General features: G+C 34.6%; 1 protein-coding gene and 1 pseudogene across 7 annotated transcripts in view; both read left to right on the top strand.

Moving 5' to 3' along the window:
* LOC143239564 (trifunctional nucleotide phosphoesterase protein YfkN-like) overlaps positions 1 to 5,932 on the top strand; it is a 57,976-nt gene extending 52,044 nt beyond the window's left edge. For all 6 annotated transcript variants that reach the window (XM_076480751.1, XM_076480753.1, XM_076480752.1 and 3 more), the window contains one exon: positions 545 to 5,932. In XM_076480751.1, the coding sequence (XP_076336866.1) occupies positions 545 to 646 (102 nt within the window). In that variant the 3' untranslated portion in view covers positions 647 to 5,932. The remainder of the gene's footprint in view (positions 1 to 544) is intronic.
* Positions 5,933 to 13,639: 7,707 nt separating this feature from the next.
* LOC143236449 (paired box protein Pax-1 pseudogene) lies at positions 13,640 to 17,268 on the top strand (annotated as a pseudogene). The gene is made up of 3 exons (XR_013019558.1): positions 13,640 to 13,652; positions 15,683 to 15,886; positions 16,700 to 17,268. The product of XR_013019558.1 is annotated as a paired box protein Pax-1 pseudogene (transcript).
* Positions 17,269 to 22,893: the final 5,625 nt, after the last annotated feature.

Below are 22,893 nucleotides of genomic sequence, written 5' to 3'. Positions count from 1 at the left end.
AAGACACCATAGTTATCAATATTCCAAATCAAACAAATGAACCAACCATTTTACTAGTGGGTATTTTCAGGATTTCAATGAGACCCAAAACTGCAAAAATATATTTAGCCACTTACATGCTACTGTGATACTGTTCATAGAAAATACTTAACACATAGAGCTGCTAAAATACGTATTTCTTCATACGGTTTGTGGCGTACATACACACACCACAGTGTTATGTAGCGAAAAAACTAGTAATGTGTAAAACAAGGTACCTACGTCGATAAAACCTACAACCATATACTGTAAGAAGCATAGCTAACTAAATATACTGTTCAAACTAGCTTATAATAATTAGAACGTATCGTTTCATCAGTTGAGTACTTTCGTTATTAACGACATTTTCGACCGTAAGCCTAATAACACCATTTACTTGGAGAGTTCTTTCTTCATATTGTTGCAAGACCGTACTCTGGAAGAATTTGAATTACAGTGTACCTTAAATTTTAGAATATTGAATTAATAATTGGAAGATGTACTGATAATAGTTGATATGATGCAGGTGAAAATGCGACTCGACCAAGAACGAGAGGACCAAATGTGTCGAATTGTGGAGGAGGTGATTGAAGAAGAGTCTTCTTCTGGAAGTTTTGACAAAAACTGAAGTTATTTTTCTCTGTTCTTAACTAGTTTGTCTTTGTATATCCATAGTGAATAATATATCAGCACTGTTCGTTTTATATTCTGAGCTACCGAAAGTGTGACCGCCATCAACAATGGAAATCAGTGTTAAGTTTGATGGCGTAATAAACTAGAAAATGAAGACAGAACTAGAGGTAGAAGCTTGTTTAACAGTTATAACAATAGACTAGTGCCATATATTAGAAGTAACATTTTAAATGAAGTTAAATCGGTGGATTTTTACAGTAATTTTATTTATCAAAACATGATACTACTTTATCATGTTTCACGTGGTGGTGTAAAATTTCAACGATACTGATTTAATGAAAGAATTACTTTGCCCGAGTATTCAAGTAAAAAAAAGAGAATATATTATTAAAATTCTAATAATGCTTGCTGGAAAAGGGACATGTTTTAAGTTTAACAGTTAACTAGTTTAAAATTCGCTTAATTTTTAGTCTCGCATTTATTATTTAGAATATATAGTTTGGTTTGTTTTGAATTTCGCGCAAAGCATATATATAAATATTGGGTAGTTTTTTGTGGTTGTTTACAGTATATACTGTCTTAAATTACGTCTTTTCTGACGCTTTAATACTATTGCAGTCAGCGCAAAACGTTCCAAATAATTAATTTTCAAGTATGTATATTTGTTAGTTGATAGACATTTTTCAAGTCTCTATGTTACTAATGTATAACTTCATTTATATTCATATAATTATTTTGTTTTAAACAAAGAGTCATCATTATTTAGAATCCATCTATTTTGGAAGCAATATTATGTTTATATTAAGTATTCTCTAACTTTTTATGTTTAATGTAATGTGGCGTATTTTGGTTTAGAGGTATCAAACCAGATAAGTGGAATTTCAAAATCGGTTATAAAAGATTAGTTAAAGTTGTCGAACCTATTAGTGTAGTAGTAGTGTCACAATTTAATTTAAAATGCAAAATCATTCGTGAAATATATATATAAAAACACGAATTATTGTAGTTAGACTTTAAGGGTTGAAGAACAGACAAAATTTAAATTGTTAGACCTTAGCGACCTCTGCATTGTGCAACATCACAAAGATTAGGAATTATGTTCTAAGTGTATTTTCAATGGAAAAACGATCCCCAGTGTAAAGTTTTTCGATTACAAAATTATTGATACTCGAAACTGTAGGAGATAACGAAAAATATTTTAATATTTCTTATCATCAGCTAAATTCTTTTTACATTAAGATGCTTGCTATTACAGGAATATAGTTGTTTTATATTTAAAACAAGTACCAAACCAGTTTCGAATCTTACTGCAGCAGCTTACAACACCAATGTTTAAAAGTATTACAATTCGAATTGTTATTGTTTTTTAACATAAGTGGTGAAGGTACTTATGCATATTTATTCCTTTTTTTTTCTCTTAATCCAAGGTACTTAAGAACAAACAAAAATACTTCTATGTCCTTCTAATACAAATTATCTCAATAAACTTAAATTTGTGAAAACCCGAGCGGAAAATAAACAGCTATTATGCCTTACTAAAAGATAAAATTTTTCAAGACCCTTATTTGTACAGTAGTTATTTCTCCGAATCATATAATACAGAGAAGCGCGTGCAAACTCGTGAATTACGATTTGCAAAGTGAAGTTCCAAACGCTAATACTGAACTGATATTTTTCTAACTTACTTAGTTCTGTGAAGCCTTACAAAGAACGTTCGTCCGAGGAACTGGGATAAATAGAAATAACGAAGACAACATTTGTGTGCGAAAAAATATTTTAATTTTTCTGTAGCCTGTGCTAAACCGTAATTATACAGTTTTCATGTCTTCTCTCACTTTAGCGTAATACAACCAACATTAAAATTTTAAGGGCATGGTGTGGAAAAAATGTGGTGACGTTGAAATGAAACCAGCGTCTGAAACACCAACACGAGCATCAGTTAAGAATTATTTAATGGTTACTAGAGAAACATTTTATCTACGGCCGCTAACGCCATCCACTGATACTTGTCTACCTCCCTCCTTTTTCTGTCAGTGTTACTAAAATATAATTTGCACTGCCACATAATATATTTAGCATAGATCCCTGGGTCTAGGTGTAAATCTTAGAGTTACTTAAGTGTAAATCTTAAAGATTTCGATCTTATTTTAAAGAGTCAATGATCTTAAATATTGTTCAGAATATAACAATCCGTCTTCATGCAAATAAACGTCTAAGTACTTACCTGTCACTTTAGACATTTTGTTGTTGTTAGAGTACAGTGAAAATATCGATTTATTTAGACGTAATTTACAATCAACGGTGGAAATTTCGCCCGATTTCCAGGCATATGTTATGAAGAAGTTAATCCAGACTTTTCCAGCTCTTTCGGTTATGATTTTAGTACTCTTTACTTTTTTCCAACGCGAATTCACGTACGAGAAAATTAAATCTTACACCATTAATTATGTTCACTTCTATTTTTACGGGTTTGATTCAGTTAATGTGTTTTCAGTGTTTTTTGTTGTTTTGCTTTCAATAAACTTTCGTTTACAAACTTTTGCTGTGACACGTGAAGGCAAGGTTAGGGCTTCGACAGTCGGGTAACGTAGATACGATTTGTTGCCTGCTTTCCAAAGAAACGTGTAAAATGCTTCATATCATGTGATGTACCTTTGGCCAATCACGACAGAGAATTCATTCTACAGCCACATGCACATCGTATCACAGTACGTACAAAGTTGTATTATACTAATCTGTTAACTCACTGTTTAGAGGGTGCGATAAATCGATGGATGTTCACCCCCCAGTTTTCAATAAAAGTACAGAACTTGGTGAATCTAATCTTCTTAGTTTTCGTTCATTCATTCTGGCACCAAATATAATCGTGTATTTAACTCAAAGCTTTAAGCGATTAAGATATGGTATTAAAAGTTTGTATATTTGTTATTTCAGACGTTGCCCTTGTGTTTTTTTACGAGGCCACAGTATTGTTACACACATTTTTTGTTTACGTACAAACGCACTATTTGTTATGTGTTGGTACGCACGCCAGTTAGTTCACTTTCTTCAATAGATTTGATCGTGGATTTATACTACCACGTGCAACAACAAACGGCTTTGTCATGCGCATGTGCAGGAGAAATGATGGGATTGTACGAGAACGAATCCCTAAACTGTACCGTTATAAGTGTATAAATATAAATGGTGTAAAAAATAGTCTCGGATACCATCGGAATGCAAAATAATGTAGATTTTTGCCAATCTGTGTCAGAAATGAAGAGTCAAGATTACATCAGAGACACGCGCTTCATTAATAGTTTTAAGGCGAGCCAAAATCAAGTTACGGGATGGTGTTAAACTATTACTTTTTTATTCCTACTTACTTTCCGTGACTACCTAACGTTGTTGGAAACGGGTGCAAAGGGTTAAAAACCTAAATCATTCGGATGTAATTAATAATATTTTTGGCCTGTCTTTGCAAGTCAGTACTCACGTTCAACATAGAACGAGTAAAGCCTCAATGTTTTTTGTTGTTTTTTACCCTCAACAAAATTTGGTAAAATGATACTGTTATCATAAACGTCCGCAGAAATTCTTCCAAGAGGCGCAGCGTAGCTGTAATTGTGAAATTAATTTTTGATTCAAGTGCTACCTCGCGTCTCCTCCTCTGCAAATGCCCACGACTGTTTTTGTTTTTTTTAAGTATCGGTTTAACTTTTGAAACAAGCTGTAAAAAATCTTGATATATGTAGAATAACGAAATGTTAAGGAATATGTGGATTACGTACAACTGGCCTGTTTTGGTTGATATAAAAAGTATTGTATTAATTATGTATATTTGGTATATAACTGCTCCCTTTTTAAATATTTGCTGTAGACTGAATTAGTGAAAAAATACATTGTACAAACTACAGGTAAACAACTGATTTATTGATGAGATAGATGCCTGATTCACATCCCCTGCGCGCGGCGCCATTTTCTGTTTGTTAATTCATGTTGTGGTGGAGATATAAGGAGTTGTTCGAGAAACCCTTGGTAAAATAACAATATGGATACGAATTTATTCTAGATAAGCCTAGATTAAGTAACTTCGATGAATCCTTACAGACTTAGAGAGAACGTATCGTCTGTTTAAAGGTATTAACCCTATGACGTAAAGAATTCTAGGCCTAACAATATTTGACAATTTGCGTAATTTTAAGGTTGTTTTTCGTATTATCATAAATCTGATGAGTCATTTTATAGTGAATATCTATTACTGCATTTATTAGTATTGATTTTAAAGATATTGTATACATCTCGCAGTGCATTTATACTAAATTATAATTTACTTTTGTTGAATAGTGAAAAAAAGAGTTGTATAAATAAAGTCAAATAGTGACTTGTATAGTATTATACTATATATTAAAATAATATACAGGCACTGGTGTGTCCAATGTTTTATTATATACTGTTAAACTACATTATTAATAAATATTGTGTTAATTACCAGCAACCATTGTTTTATAATTTTAGTTATATGTTTGTTATTGTATAAAGTATTATAAAATAACAGCAGCAGGGTATGTTCCGAAAGTGACGTTGGATTGTAAATTTTATGTAATACCCACCATATTCAATATTAGTTTGACAGTAAATAACGTTTGTAGAAAAATCAGCTTTTAAATATTCTGAATCAAATAGATAGCAGACAAAGCGACGTTAAATGACGTCTTGGTTCATAAGTCCAAATGACAATTTTGTTAACGAAGTTTGTTTTATGGGTAAAACGAAAACCATAATTTAAAAGACTTTCATTCAAAAATATATTGTAAAATTATAATTTAGATTGAGTTAAAACTGTTCAACAGTATATAGGAGAAACAAATACATAGAAGTCGTAACTACGTACTTAAAAAAAAAAAAAAATGACGTCTTCCGAACATCTTAATTCAGCAACGAAAAGTAGACGTTCGATCTACCCATCTTAAGTTTGTCCGAGTTCAGCAAGCGAGTTATTTTTCGAAATATGTATGGCGACAAAGATGGTCGAAGGATTCTTCAATTTTATCGCAACACTTCTTGAAATGAATTTAATATGTTATACATATTTACATAAAAAATAACATTGTTTTGTTATACACAGAATATTAAGTTATTTGGGTCCAGGTCCTTTTAATCGACCTCAAAAGCATTGAATTTATTTTTATTCGATCATATAAAGCAAATAACTTGATCCATTAGGCTTAAAACTGTTTTTTTGTATAAATTATAAAATCTTTTTGCTTGAATTTTAAATAAATTTTGTTGATTACAAAAAGTGTTATTTTTTGTTTTATGTGTTTTAAAATGTTTGAACAACACAATTTTTCTTAATTTGTCTCTCTCTCAATTCTCGATGTTTTCCTTAGAAATATATCTAAATTTTCCATCAAAGCCATTAACACAAGAGGCAGAAGAAGAGATAAATGATTTCTTTCCATTGCCATAAATGTAATAATATTAAGTAAAGTTTGTTAGAAAATACACAATAACCTAGCTGTGGCGACACAACGTGGCGTATCCTTAGAAGCCCAATTACTTAATGTCCCAAGTTCGTATTAACTCGTAATTACTGTCCAGGATTCTGTATAGGCTGCATTATGGAGACAAGGGGAGGGACAGTTGCCCCTCACTTTTCCTCTGGAATAAAATATAAGCATGATATTCACTCTCCCCTCACATATTGGTCTCCGATTCCACCCAAGATGTTTTTTTTTTTTTTTCTTAATTTTGCGCAAAGCTACACGAGCTCTACCTATGCTAGCCGTCCCGAATGTAGCAGTGTAAGACTAGAGGGAAGGCAGCTAGTCATCATCACCCACCACGAACTCTTGGGCTACTCTTTTACCAACGAATAGTGGGATTGACCGTCACATTATAACGCCTCCACGGATGAAAGGGCGAGCATGTTTGGTGCGAGAGGAATTCGAACCCGCGACCTTCAGATTACGACTCGAGCGCCTTAACCACCTTGGCCATGCCGGTTCGCCGTTAAAAAAGTAAACTCAAACCTGAATATTTCCTAAACTTCTACTCAATTCAGATTATGGTGGTCAGGACGATTGTCTTTCAATCTGAGAGTCACGGGTTCGAATCTTCGTCACCGAACATACTAGTCCTCGTGTAAATATACGCGAAATTCAAAACAAACCAATCTACTCAATCCAACCGACCGTAAACGTTTTACGAACACTAAATAAAAACGTTTGAGTTAATGTATATTGTTATAAATAGAAACAAAAATTAAAAACACTGCACCAATCAAAATGATCCCCAGGGTACAGACTATAATGTGGTATTTAAGAGTGAACGTGTTGTATCCCACATTGTAGCCTGTACCCTGGGGATCCTTTTGATTAGTGCAGTGTTTTTGCAGTCTTTGTTTATGAAATATTATCATTACAGGTTTAGATTTGATATTTTAACACAGTCCTTCTTTTAAACTTTGTTTTATTTTACTGTGTTAAGTATTAATATATAATTATAATTATTTCTCTTCTGAGGATTGAGTGGTTGTTTGGCGTTTAAAAAGGAAATATATATATAAATATCATAAAATATAACCAACCCACGTGATGGAGTCAAATACACCACCACCATAAAAAAATCAGTATAACCTGACTATTAAGTAGTACTTTCACACTTTTACTTTGTGTACTGCGAAACTGCAGTAACTCCAAAGGGTGTCAACAAATTATGAAGTAATTTGGTTTTTGATGTTCTTGGTAAGTGGAATCTTACGTTCAGTATTTATGCCAAAATATCAATTATTTTCAACTAATTTGTAGAAAGTTTTTATCACTTTAGTGACAAAATATTTGAACTTGGACTCAAGCTGCAACGAGCGAGATAAAAAAGGGGAAATCCATTAAATAATATCACCACAATAATGTTTATTATAATTAGAACATTGCCTGTAACATGCATATAATGTTTCAGACAGATCCACGAGAAAGGGGTGTAACTATAAATATTTATTGCCATACTAAATCACGTGGTTTAAATTTTGAGCAAAGCTATACGACAGCTACCTGGACTAGCATTCCTAACTTATCAACACCACCCTCCCACAATTCTTTAACAACTCTCTTAACAATGAACAGTGGGACTGACCGTAACATTATAACGCAAGTTCGGAGTGACGAGACCTTCAAATTTCAAGTCGACAACCCTAAGTACCACAACTAGTTGATTCACGCTGTGATAAATCTCACTTTACATTATTAAAAGTTATTTTAAAGGTTTATTTATTTCTAAACTTAAGATGTTAGGAAATTCTAAAGTCAAGATATAATGACAGAAAGTAATAAATTCTGCAAAAAAAGTAAAAAATTTTCCAAGCATTTTCGAACACATCTGTAGCACACTCAATTACAGAATATTAATTTTTAATTTCGCACTAAGCTACACGAGGGCTATCTGCGCTAGTTGTCCCTAATTTAGCAGTGTCAGACTAGAGGAATGGCCACTAGTTATCACCACCCACTGCTAACTCTTGGCCTACTCGTTTACCAACGAATAGTGTGGTTGACCGTCTATTATAACGTTCCTATGGCTTGACCGATTTGAGATCTAATTGCCTGTTTTGTACTCTGGAGAACAAACCATTTCGACTGATTTACTTGATCACGATTGAGGTCTCATATTAATTTACTCTAATCTTGCTTAAAAGAATTTCAATTTTAGGGTAGGTTGGTAAAGGCCCTGATGAGTAATAAAACAGAATCGAGTATCCTCGCGTACCACGCTTGGTTTTACTGGTGGACAAAATTTTTCAAATTCTCTCTCTATGTATTTGTATTTCGCCAGTAGCACTTGTAAATTTTGAAAAACGATGGGGAATCTTCAACAGCTGCTGAAGTTAATTCTTTTAGGCAGGATTAGAATAAGTTAACGTACGATACCCCTCTTTTATTAGTTATATTTTTGTCCGCCAGTAAAACCAAGCGTGGTACGCGAGGATACTCGATTCTATTTTATTACTCATCAGGACCTTTACCAACCTACCCTCAAATTGAAATTATTTTAAGCAAGATTAGAGTAAGTTTATATGAGACCTCAATCGTGATCAAGTAAATCAGTCGAAATGGTTTGTTCTCCAGAGTACAAAACAGGCAATTAGATCTCAAATCGGTCAAGAGATGGCGAAGCTTAGAGCTAAATATTTGTATTTGAATAATAATAATAAAGTGAGCGGTTTACAGTTAATCTTATTGGATTAGATTAATATATTACAATAGAATAAATAATTTATATTTCCATAAACATACCGTTACACTGTTTGTTATCATTAGCAATACACAAAACAGCGTTTTCGACAAATGTCTTAAACATTTTGCGTTGAAAAAATTACACGTGCTACCATTTTAAAGCTTTAAGAAATAATCAGATTATCTTACTCTGATTTCATTATAAATAATTTGTTCCCTCTCACTCCCCTCTCGATATATATAAATAACCGTTTATGGAATCTGTGTATTGGATTATAAATCGCAAAGGTGTGAAATCAATATGCAATAATTAAAAACAAAACTTTTAATAATTGATGTAGCATATGGATGTTACTTGTACTTATTTTACAAGTATATTTTACGTATATTACAAGTTACTTGTACTTATTTAATAAAATTTTGCTTTATTTTATTGTAGTATTTACATAAATAATAAATCATGTCTGGACTTCTTTCTTAACTGTTTTATATCCTTTGTTCCGATAACCAGTTAAACCGTGTCAGGGGTTTAAACGAATACGCGTAAGTTCGCTCAAGACTCATCCTGTATGTGGTGCAGTGATCAATGTGCCGGGCTGTGTACCCACGGTTCTTCGTGACCCGTTTTCAATAAACGAAAATTACACTTTGGGTCCGTGGAAATGTTATACAAGACTGTGGATCAGATCCCTCTCATCGATTAAAGAAGTTCACAACTTGACGGATGGTGAAGTTGACTATCTGCCTTCCTTCTAGTCTATCCGTGTACAGCCCTCGAATAGCTTTGCGCGAAAGTAAACAATGAACATGATACGTTTGTCTCTGTGACAGTACTACAGTTATTACGGCGATAACTGTCGTTTCTTGCGGGACAAATATTTCAGCTTCTGTAGACACCCTGACTATTACATCCATTTTTCCTGACGTTAGACGTCGTCTTTTCTCAACCAACAGGCCTAAATCTCAGAGTCAAGCCTGGGAGTTCCACCAGAAGTTAGGTTCTTTAAACGGAGAAATAGGTTTTGGACTCTATCAATTACTTTAGTTTCCAACCTTCGCATGCTGGATTCTGAAACCAGTGTCGTTACATTTATTTATCTCTCTCGTTTAAATAACTCTAATCAGTCCGCAAATCGGTTGGCAGAAATAACACCAAACGAGAAAGACGGACTTCTACGATTATACAAAGTACAGTCCGAAGTACGAGACTTAAAAAAAAAACCTTCAGACGATAAGAAACAAAGAACACCCTCCAAATTATTAACGGTTTTTTGTTGGTTTTTTTTCGCTTCCGAAATTCCAACCCGTGTTAATTTTATCTCATTAACGACACTTAGAACTGTGGTCCGAGCAGGTTTCGAGTCTGTTTTTTTAAATAACATTTATACAACTTCAACTGAAAATAATTTATCGCTAAAAAATTATACACAGAAAATACACAAAAATAAGACACTAATCTTAGACATGATTACAGGATAACAAAGCTGATTACTATTTTGTTAACTGTCGTCTTAGTGTATGAACCAATTTTCATTTATTTATTTTTTACAAAGATCTAACATTAATTAATTAGGTGAGGCTGAGCGTTTACTCTTAAATAATGAGCATGTTTCAACAAACGTCATACGGTAGTTGGAGCATAACCAAACAAATGGATTAAGGTTTGATAAATCCTTTGTTTAATTTCCGCCACCAAATCGCCTTCAGCAAGAAAGTGAGGCTTGTCTTTTTGGCCGGAATAGCGAATAGACTATTCGGTCTGCAAACGTCTGGAACTCGTCAACCAAAAACAAGGCTTAAACTTTAAGAGGTTTACGGAAAATATTTCCATCGAGTGAGATAGGGTATCTCCATACACGTCTGTCGTATTGTTTGCTTCAATGCATATTGTGATTGAAAAACCAAGTCAGAAGTTAAATACTATTTGTAATACGATTTTTTAAAAGTTGAAGATGTCCAAACATGTCAAAGATTCCATCTGCTATGACCATTGTAAAAATATCGAAACAAAGAACTCGTTATATCCGATGTATTATATTTCAGACACTGATTCACAAGTGTTCGCAAAATTTTTCTGGGGAGGCAAAGTATTGTGAAATTGTGAAATGAACAAAAAATTCCCATACATATGTTAAAGAAATAAAAGAAAGAATTGAGATTCTCGTTTTCCAGGGAAGTGCCCCTTTGCCTCCCCCTGCACTGAATTAGAAACAAGCAAGATTTTGTTAGATGTTTATGAAATAAATAAAAACATCTGTATCCATGTAAAAATTCTACTACATAATTTTAAAGACGTGAGATGTCGGAGAGTATCGTCTAGAGAATAAGGTCCATATCTGTCTTGTTCCCCATGTGCCAACGGTAAATCTTCGGATTTACAACGACATAATCGGAAATTCGAACCCTATTGGTGAACACAGCAGATAACCCGAAAACAACATATCTGTTTCACTATAAGCAAGGTAGAGTTTGTACGTGTCCTAAAGAAACTACGAGTACAGAAGCTGAGTACGTTTTATTAGAATGATTTTGTAGCCTCACCACGTAGTTACGTATGATGTTCGGTCACACCATTTGACGGACATGGATCTTAACAACAGCCTTGCCATGTTACGGTCACTGTAAAAGTCTCAGTCGTAAGGCTTTCATGTCTAAAGCATATCCCTATACCATGTATGGTTTACCAAAGTTATCAGTATGTAACAATTTTCTAGTACAGAAATTCACAATTCTGCATCTAGAGACTTAACTGATATTTCTTCAAATAGAATAGCAGTTGTTTGACGCATGCGACAATGTAACACACGTCAGATGGAAAGCCTTGGACACTATGTTGCCCGAGGCCACGTGAACAGCTTTTGCCACTGATCTTTGTTTGCATTCGCCGATTCTCACCTGTTATGACAAACCACACTTTGCTTATTATGTTTAGGGCGGATTTGTTGAAGGTCGCGTTTTATATGGTTCTGATTCCTCAAGTCCATCCATGTTCTTTTGTTTTCCACTGCCATTAAATACAACGGGTACCTCTAACTTAGAAATTCTAAATCATGATCTGAATACATCTTTATGATATAAGTATGAATATTTTGAGTCGTAAAGCAGAAAAATACCTTTCCCAAACACAATGATTTTTTTGGACATCACGTTACTTACGAAATATCGAACAATGTTAAAACGTAACTCTGAAACGTCCCGTTCCATCGAGATTTTATATTGCTGTCGTTACGCACGTGAATTCATATTCAAAATCATTGTAATATATCACGCTCAACCCTCTTATTCATAAACCAGTGTTGCTCTCTGACCTTGTGTCCCAAGTTCAGGAAATAGCTGGATTAATTTGATGACCTTGTTAAAATGAATATTAAATCATACAAACCAACAAGACTGAAATGACCGCTCAATATTTCAAGTGTTCAAGGTGATCAGTAGAAAATTCGTGAAGCCTACGCCAGACAAAAGATGTCGCCCGCGTATCTTTGTATCGGATTAACGGTTCATGTGCTACTCCTAAACACTACTAAGTATCTTTGCTAAACTACAGATGTAATGCAACATTATAACAATATTCACATTCACATGAATTTAAAGTAAGAGTTTTGTGTGTGTGTGTCTCCCTCTGGAAATATTGTAATTTATATAAACATATGTTACAATTTAGAACCATAATAACACCAATTGACTACCCCAGTGTTCAGTTTCATTAAACAAAAAAATCAAACGCACGTGAGCTGAACACTTGAAAAAATGGTGTATCATTGTCAGTGATGCCAAGAAAACCCACTTGTAGAGAAAAATATACATATATATATTTTTACATATGTAAAAACGGCTCGTTTGTATTGAGAATGTTGTTTTTTTTACGTAGAGGAGCGAACAACGTTTCGACCTTCTACGGTCATCGTCAGGTTCACAAAGAAAGGAAGAGGTAACTGACCAGAAGCTAACCACATGTTTAAAAGGGGTTGTGTAACTGGGTGTATCATTGTATGGAAATTTAGAACCCCGTATGAAAATGCACGTTTTTAACTATAAAATGTACTATACATCTATACAACAACCCCTGTATACAAAATTATACATTAATTTTCTTACAAAGTCATCTAGACTGTTTTGTAATTTTCACGGACATACTTCGCTGCTGTTTTTCGCGAGTGATATTCGCCAAGTCCTAAACACTGACAAATTACGAAGGAACAAAAACTGCGAAACATTGTTTGTTGTTTTTTCTTTAGAACAAGCTATAGGAAACTTCAGTTGGTGGTCTTTTCCGAAGATTTAGCGCCGCCGACCTGTCACCTGAAGGCTCTCAAAGCCAGCTCTCCAAATCCAATTAGAGAACGGCAGAAAAAGCACACCAGAGAAACTAATCCACAGGAAACGGCTAGAGTTAAAATAGTCCGGAAGTATGTAGTTTATCCTCCCGGTCAAGATTTACTTTCGATGCTGTAGTGACCACGATGGGCTGACTAGCCGATCGCACTTCGGGGTAATGCCGAGGGAATTTCTGACACCTGTCCGTTCTCACCGCGTTACTTCCATGTTCCAACTATCACGTCAAGTGCTTGAGTGGCCTTAAAAATCTTCGAAGAGACCACGGATCTTCCAATACACTGGGTGCTCTGACTAGACACGTCTCTTGCAAGAAAGTAGAGAACAGCGGCCAGTCACTGGACGGACGGTCGTGACATTGGCATTCTGATATCTTTTGGCCTCAAATTGCAAGCTCTACACTGTATAATTTAACTAACAGAAGTGTCCAACAAAAAAAAATGATTTCTCGAGGTAGGTGCGTAACGCCTTTTGTTCATATTCATAATATTATTAAAAATGATTAGATCAATCTTACCTGTGGCTCAGGTAAGTGTGATTTTTAAGTGTGATATAAAGTTTTTAACGCCATCTATAAACAAACAGAAACACCCTAAAAGTGATTAACAAATTATTTCTTGACGCAGGCTTTTCATGTTTGTTTTAGAGATGCAAGTTGTTTTTTTATTTTTACGTACTTAAAGGAACTTCATGACATAGTAACGAGTAAAGATTAAATTGAGTCTGTTTGTTTGAAGTTGAACACAAAGCTGCACATTGGGTTATTTCTGTTCTGCTCACTACGGGTATCGAAACTTGGTTTCCTTTTAAAAGACTAAGTTTGGTTTGGTTTGTTTAGAATTTCGCGCAAAGCTACACGAGGGCTATCTGTGCTAGCCGTCCCTAATTTTGCAGTATACGACTAGAGAGAAGGCAACTAGTCATCACCACCCACCGACAACTCTTGGACTATTCTTTTACCAACGAATAGCAGGACTGATTGGGTTGAAAGAGTAAGCATGTTTGATGTGACGAGGATTCGAACCCGCGACCTTCAGGTTACGAGTTGAGTACCTTAACCACCTGGCCATGCCAGGTCAAAAGACTAAGTGATCAGGGCAATTAGACCACCACAAATTTTTACTCCTCGTTCTATGCACAATATATTACAATGTAAGCTACCATTAAAATGTATAGTAACAAATATGTAATTTATATACAGACATATATCCTGTAGTAGAGACAGTATAACATGCACGGACTGTTTGTGCCTCTGTCATATACATATATATATATATATATATAAACTGTTCCTTCATAAACAACCACAATGCTGTGGTATTTCGAGGTACACGAGCTTTATTGGTTCCTGCACACGTGGTTTTCGTTTTCAACTATTCTCTTCGTCTCTACAACTTAAGACGGTAAAAATAATGCCGATTTGAAACTATTAATTTTATTTTTAAAAGCCAGCGGTGAACAATTATTGTAAAAGGGGTCCTTAATGAGAAATATCAGAATCGACCGTCACATTATAACCACCACCCCCAATGCTAAAAGTGAGAAAATTTTGGCATGACGGAGGTTCGAATCCGCGACCTTCAGATTACGAGTCGAGCGCCCTAACCAACTGGGCATGCTGGGCCTTTTGCATATACTAGTTGAGGACGGGTGTCAAAGGTCAAGTATATTTATGTCAGTATATTAGATTCCTTGACCTTTGGCATCAGTATAACATTGAATTTAAGACGTGATTCCCATACTTTTATAAAACATTTTCACGTGTATGGTTTTTCTTTAAACAATGTCACATTTTATTACAAAATGAATTTAATTTCGTATACCTAAAGGGGTTAATAAAGATCGCTGTGTGGGGGCACATTTTGATTGGATTTGTCTTAGTCCATTTATTCGTTTAGGTATTTTATTTTTCTAATAATTATTTGTTTTATTTTATTTTACTTGGCATAAACAAGGCCGATAGGTAGAGTTATTTTATACCACTTATAATCGAAAACTGAGTTAAACAAGTTCAGTAAGATTGGGGTCATTCAAACTGACCTTCATGATCTTAAAAACATCTCCAGGTGAAACTAACTTCAACTTTTTTTTTTTTATATAAACGTAATCACTACAATACATACAGCTGAACTTTCTACGAAAACTTGGCAGTCATAACACTAACTACAGCCGACGAGGTTAAACTAGCTTTGAACAAACTTTGCTGACGTGAGTTTTTAGGCTTAGTTAATTCATAGTCAAAGCGAAGAAATCACTGAAACAAAAATAATTTTATATAAACTTTAAAAAGTTCATCCAGTCGCAGGTATGACAGAAATATTAACACACGTTTCCTTAAAACAAACACTTTTCAGCCAGTTTTGTAATGAGCTAACAGGTAAATAATCCGTCATTTAACTTTAATATTTCATCTTTTTATTACTTGATTGGGATATAACAGTAAATCTTACTAGTTGTTTTTCTTTCTTTTACTATTTAAATAGGACACAACAGTATAAATCAGCTAGGAGGAATTTTTGCGAATGGAAAACCACTTCCTTTCCATATTCGTCTTCGAATACTGGAGCTGGCACTGTTTGGTTATAGACCATGCGACATCTCGCGGCAACTGTTAGTATCTCACGGTTGCGTTAGTAAGATACTCGCTCGATTTACTGAGACAGGATCTATTCTTCCTGGCGCCATTGGTGAGTTGAGTATTTTTTTAAAAACTATGAAGTTAATTGATTTGCAGAAAATTAAGTCAAAGTCCTTCTCTTGTGGGCTGCTTTCAGCTACATTTTAAAAACGGATGACGACTTTTGTGTAATAAATATTAAAATTACCCTAAATTAGCATTATATAAGTATCTGTCCGTAATGTAATTTCAATCTGAACTTGAAGATTCTCCACGTTTTATCAATGGCTTATCAAATATAAATTGTTGCGAAACATGACGTCTAAATAACGTTTCTAAAACCGGTTATAAAAAATTATTTACTTTATGTGCATCAATAATATTAATTTCCATGGTTACATTATCTAGCGATCTCACTTTGACATCTGGCACAAACATAAAAAAATAACTTATGTTGTGTCTTTTTTTTTTTCTTTTCAATACTGTTAATAAACTTGTGGCACACGTGTTTATTCCTCCCCCGCACACCTCTTTACAATTTGTACAATACTTATCAGAAGCGTATATTTCAGACGAGTTATAAGTAGGCACACTTCCATGACGAATATGATCACACATTAAATTAATTAAGGTATATAAACATCTCTCAATCAATCATTTTTAACTTTTATTTTATTTTTAACTTTTTGTATGTATGTGCGCACAAGTGTTTTTGAATGTACGCCCCTGCATATGCAACACACTAAAAACATTCCATTTTAAACAAGTTTAAACTATATAGCGATGATAGGACTGTAGTGTTTAAAATAAAACTTATCAAGGTTTTGTAAAAAAAAAAAAGTTCTCGACGTATATTTCAAATAACTAACTTTTATTACAACAGGGGGCAGTAAACCACGTGTCTCAACACCTTTAGTCATCAATAAGATTCGCCAATACAAAGAACAAAACAGTTCTCTGTTTGCGTGGGAAATTAGAGAGCGGCTCCTCTACGATGGGATTTGCGCACGTGACTGCTTACCGAGTGTTTCGTCAATTAATCGCATCTTACGTCGAACCTTAGGCAGAAGCAAACCTCGTAACCACTTTCGTCACACACTTAAACCAGCGGCCTGTGGACCCGATGCACAGAAGAACAGTGACCAAAAGCCTTCCCAGACGCTTTCAGTGTGGTCTACGACTGATTCGCATCAGGGTACCAAAAAAGCAGCGTTTTCCATTCGAGATATTCTAAACCTTAAAGAAAGTAATGATATAAAGTGAACTATGTTTTCAGGAGTAATATGTTTAAACAGGAATGTTAAGTTCACTTAATATAGATTAAATGAACGTTGCAGAGGTGGGTAGTTAAGCAATAACAGTAAGAGACTCAGATGTCTGGACCTGTCTTATAGTATAATCAAATTGTGTGTGTATTAGAATAAAGACGTAGCGTCACCACCTATCACTTGAGAGCTGCCGTATTGGAATTTTATTCCAAACTGTCCCACACAGAAATAAACATTTCATTTAAATGTCAGAACAACTTGTACCAATTCATGCTTTGGTAAGTCGGTTCACATATTCTTTTAAAAGGATACTTTTAAGAAAGTATGATAATAAGTTGAGCAGTTTTCTAGAAACTGATCCTTCTAATTTCTATCTGGTTCAGAGATGACGGACCTGGAGGACATGACAAAACTCTAAACGTCGTCTCCAATCCGGCAGGATCAATCTAATAGAAAACTTTTCAACAGTTTGGTCACTGTCGCACATATACACACACATAAGGCTGTCAGAACTATCAGTGTGTTCCAGGGAAGAGCAGGTATACATCTCCCCCCCCCTCCCAACAAAAAGTTGTTTGAAATGGTGTCTCATACACGTTTGATCGAGGGTACGATTGATGTTTTATACTGACCTGACACATTTTATTTATAAAACAAAAACGTCTTATACGCTCTCTGGTGGAGAATGGGCTGCAGGGAAATATATTGGGCGGTTTTTGAAAAACGAAAAAGTATCGTGGAAAGCCTTTTCTTTAAAGTGAGTGAAGGTAGTCAGTTTATCGCACGTGTTTTGCTTTTCAAAATGTATTTTAGTATTCCACGAGGCCTTGATCTTCCTCTTACGTGCTTTCTTTCTAGTCTCACAATGATATCCAGAGGTGGGGGGAGTGATTTAACAATATCCACCGATTTACCGTTTTAGTTTAGTCTGGTGACAGTTTCAATTCTAATACAAGAAAGGTTTATCATTATTCGCTTGTCTAATTATCACTGCAACCTTTGTAAGTTATAAATACTTAATACCCACCTACATACAAACAGTAATATTTCCAGAGCTGGTCGAGTATGTGGATTACATAATGATGGAAGGTCAGAGGTATCGTTAAAACGTTTGAGAAACAATTTAGGGTACAACGGTTTGATTAATGCTACTTTTCTTCTACATTATTCTTATTTATTAAACGTTTCTTCTCCACTTCAACAGAGCTTTAGTAAAAATTTAAGCTTTTTTTTCACGAGAACCAACAGAATGTTAATTTAAATAAAGCTGTATGAATATTCTCTGAATAAAATGTGTACTCCTGTAGATCGAGTTTTAAAAATTATCGTCCATACGCCCAATGGACTATTTTAATGTCTTTTGTTGTAATTGTTACTTTTAACTATAATAAAATTATTGAGAAACTACGATCTACGCAAAGTAATCATTGAAAGAACCAGACGTCTCCGGCAGGTAATGCACTTTCTTCAAGTTCCAGACAAAAACTCTTAGAATTCAATGGATTACACGATTAAAATAAATGCCCGCGTGATAATGTTAATGTTTATTGCCGTGATGTCTTACTGTTTTTGTCGAAAAATTGCACAAACAGATATCAGCACTTTGCCCATAGCAGTGATCGAACTTCGAATTCCAGCATCGTAAGATGACCTAAGAAAGTCGAAACGTTATTCTCTGCTTTATTAGTAAAAGTGTTAATACCCACATCAGTCCCGATATATATTTTTACCTCAAGTTCTCGTCATCACGAAACAAATCCTAACCATTTAAACTAGATGGTATATGACCTACTTACGTCTTATTAGCAATGTATGTAAGAGACGAATCTTTTAATAGTCTATACAACAATCTCCTGTTTTAAAGAGAACATCAATCCTTGATCCATTTTTCAAAACGAAATGCGTCTGCAGATAGAATTATGAATATTAAGTACACTATTGTTTCGTTTAAAAGTTATTCAATACTGGACCAGACATTGTCCCCCAAGGAGGACGTGAATTAACAGCTTATATAAACTAAGAAGTTTGAAAACAAAGTTCTGTCAATGAAGAGATACAGTCCATATCCCAAGATACCATATGCTAATGGTCCCCTCTAAGTTGTTGTTTCGTGGACCCGGCATGGCCAGATTGATAAGGCACTCGACTCGTAATCCGAGGGTCGCAGGTTCAACTCTCAGTCACTCCAAACATGCTCGCCCTTTCATCCGTGGAGGCGTTATAATGTAACGGTCAATCCCACTATTTGTTGGTAAAAGAGTAGCCCAAGAGTTGGCAGTGGGTGGTGATGACTAGCTGCCTTCTCTCCAGTATTACACTGCTAAATTAGGGACGACTAGCGCAGATAGCCCTCGTGTAGCTTTGTGTGAAATTCAAAACAAACAAACTTTGTTTCGTATTAATCTTTTCCGGATTGAAGGAAGATTAATGATATTACCCCTCGACTTTCTACACAGTGGTGGTCCTCAACCAAATTATATGAACATTTTTAACAATATGGCTTTTAGAATAAACTCCTTTAAAAACTAATAGAAAGTCATCAGTACTCAAGTGTACTTGCATACAATCTGGATCCTGGATGATACTTCAGACGCCATTCAAGCGTTCGTGATGCAAGACAAATGTTAACAATAAACCTGCTCGTGAAAATTATCCAAATAAACAATTTCTCCCGTGTTCCGTCATTTTCTAATAATTTAAGTTAAAATTGGAACGCAGACAAGTTAATTACTTTTGATCAAAACAAAATTCTGTGATTTGAGCCATTAAAATCCTAGGATTCAAAGAAAAGCTATGGGATTGCAACCCCTTTTGTAACAAGAAGAAACAACTGGTTTAATATAATTTCCTGATAACACATTATCACAGTAGGTAACCCTAATTGATACACAGTAGTATGATTGTGTTAAAAAAGCTTAACTGGCAATATTTTTTTCTTCTAACAACTTCCTAATGCTAATAAAAATATCAAATAAATTGTATAACAAGTTTGAATCTTTTCGGCATCCCGTTTCAATAACAAAAGCAACAAATAATTTTCAACAAGCAATAAACTTGAAAAAAACAAGAACCTTAAATCGGATAATTACCAAAAGGAAAAGTTGAAAAGTAACTCCGATAAGAATTTGTGTGGGTTTTAGCTTTGGGATTTATCTTGCCTCAAACCATTAACTAAAAAAATATATTAAACTTAGACAGTTACATACAGGGTGTTCGGAAAGTCACTGTACAGTTTTGAAAGCAGCGATAACAGCATTCATTCAGTCTATTTCAAGCCAGCAACTGAGAGCGGTGTTTAGAAACAAAATAAGGAGGATCCAGGCCTGTATTGATGATGCCAACGGGGGTCACTTTCAACATTGTTTATAATTGTCATTCATATTTACCTCCTGTATTTTATCCTGCAAATCTAAACCTCTGAATTGCTGTTTTTAAAGCAGCTCTACCTTGCGATTTTGCTTACTTTATCAAAATATATTAATTTTAACTTGTGTCTGATTGCTTAAGTAAGCTAAATATTATTATTTTAACTTTAGAAATGTTTAGGAAACTATAATATTTGTTAAATAAGCTTTAATAATTTTGAAAATAAATACTGCAAAAGCTAAGAAGGAGTAGGACTCACATAGCGGAGGGGATACACCATCTATCAGTCTTAATCTCCACTCGCCAGTTTCACAAGAACTAAAAGAGTAGCCATAGATATAGAATTAGAAATTAGGGCAGCGAGATGTGGGTGCTAAAGTCCACAAAGTCCCACATCTATTATTACCCTTCACTGCCTGCAGACAGTTGTCGTAAGGTGACTGCTCTACAAAGTAAAGAAAAACTGAAATAAAAATAAGAAGGCACTACCGTTCAAAGGTAAGTTTTCAACTTACCTCTTGAAGTTAGCATTCCAGCTCCAAATACGGTAGAAAGGCACTAACTGATAGCACAGAAGACGAATTATACTAGCATGAAACGTCCCATCTAGTTACCTAAACAAACTGGTTGAGTTAACAATCACCACTTTTTTTTTTTTTTAATTTGTGTAAGTAATCTTACAGAAAATTATGGGCACGACATTTCGTTTGTCTATAATTTTTAATGTATAGATTTATCGTCCGACTGAAGAACTTAAAACGAGCATTCTTACACTTAAAAAAATATATACGCATATTTCTGAACATACAGCAAAAACGGTTCTTCAAAGCTGTCCTTGAGAAAAGTCGAAATTGAAAACCACCTTTTAATTTTAGGAAATCATAAATTCCCCCCAAACTTCTGTAATGTGCTGCCCTCTACTACTGCCTATGATATTTCATCAACCAATTACTCCATTATAAAATAAAACTATCTTGACTAGAGAGTAGCCTAAATCCCAAACCTGTCTTCTCGTCGTGTTACCTTCTGAATAAAGTATGAGGAAATCGCAGGTTTTAAGTCCTTCCGCTCCTTCTAAATAATCTTATAAACTTTAACGAGATCACCATTCACTCGCGTTCCGTTTTTGTTTTGTTTTTTACTTATCCCTAATAACCATTCGTTCCCCGGCATCATCCTATTAGCCCTCTCAGCCCATTCCAATACAGTTTCTTAGATAAGGAGACCTAAAACTGTACATACCATTCTAACTGATGACTAATTATTGATTTTGATAAATAATTACCTCCCTATTTTGAATTGTAATCAATGTGTCTATCTATACACCCTAAAGTTCTACTAGTTTTACTACTAGCAACAAACCACTGCTTCGATGGCTTCAGTGACTTACCATTATTCTGTGACCCATTTTTCAGCGACATCCGAATTTGGACGTAAATAAAATTACAACCTATATCTCCATATTTATGTTTATAGAAATGTCTTTTTGCAATACCTGAACATTCTCAGAAAAGCTAAAAATATAGAAACTGTCACAAGTGTGCATTACTAATTTAATAATTATTCCTCTTTTATTATTACTAACTTAAATAAAAAAAAGCGAAAGACCACGAGTTCTCCTTTAAGGCGCTCTACTAATTATAAGGGCCCGGCAAGGCCAGGTGATTACGACATTCGGCTCGTAATCTGAACGTCGCAGGTTCGAATCCCCGTTCCACCAAACATGCTCGCCTTTTCAGCCATGGGGCGTTATATAGTGACGGTCAACCACACTTTTCGTTGGTAAAAGAGTAGCCCAAAAGTTGGCGGTGGGTGGTGATGACGAGCTGCCTTCCCTCTAGTCCTACACTGCTAAATTACACTGCTTTGCGCGAAATTCAAAATAAACAAACCAAACTAATTACAAGTGTGGGTGGAAGAAGGTAAAAAATCAAATTAACTACTGTATTATCAAACACCCACTACCCACAAAAATAACAACCTTCGGAAGATGGCGGGGCAACAGAAAAACCAAAAATAACCAATAACTTAAAAAGTAAGAAAAAGAAACGCCAAGATTCCATTTTTTTTCTATGATATTTTTTTTCCCAGAAATGTATCACGTGAATTCTGTTTTTAGAAATTAAGCTCAAAAGAAACTTAAGTAGCGTTAATGTAGATATGTTTCTAAGCTATACTAATGGTAGGTAAATAAGTATTATTAGAGATTATGGTGACAATAAGTTTGATTCAGATTTTAAACAATAGATCCAAATACGAGACGTTACTGTTGTTTTCAGATGTTAATTATTATATCCATATTTATTGAAGTCTACAGCCTTAGGTCCTTACCAAGCCTCACTGTTAATAACGACAGTAGTGTCCACTGTTTTCTCAATCTTCCCTGGTGGTAACTACTATTTTAGTATTAAGACTTATTTCACGATATTTGTAATATCATAAA

Source organism: Tachypleus tridentatus, chromosome 13 (assembly GCF_004210375.1).
Source record: "Tachypleus tridentatus isolate NWPU-2018 chromosome 13, ASM421037v1, whole genome shotgun sequence".
Lineage (NCBI taxonomy): Eukaryota > Metazoa > Arthropoda > Merostomata > Xiphosura > Limulidae > Tachypleus > Tachypleus tridentatus.
The sequence above is the reverse complement of the archived record's forward strand: the minus strand, read 5'-3'. Positions and strand labels throughout refer to the sequence as shown.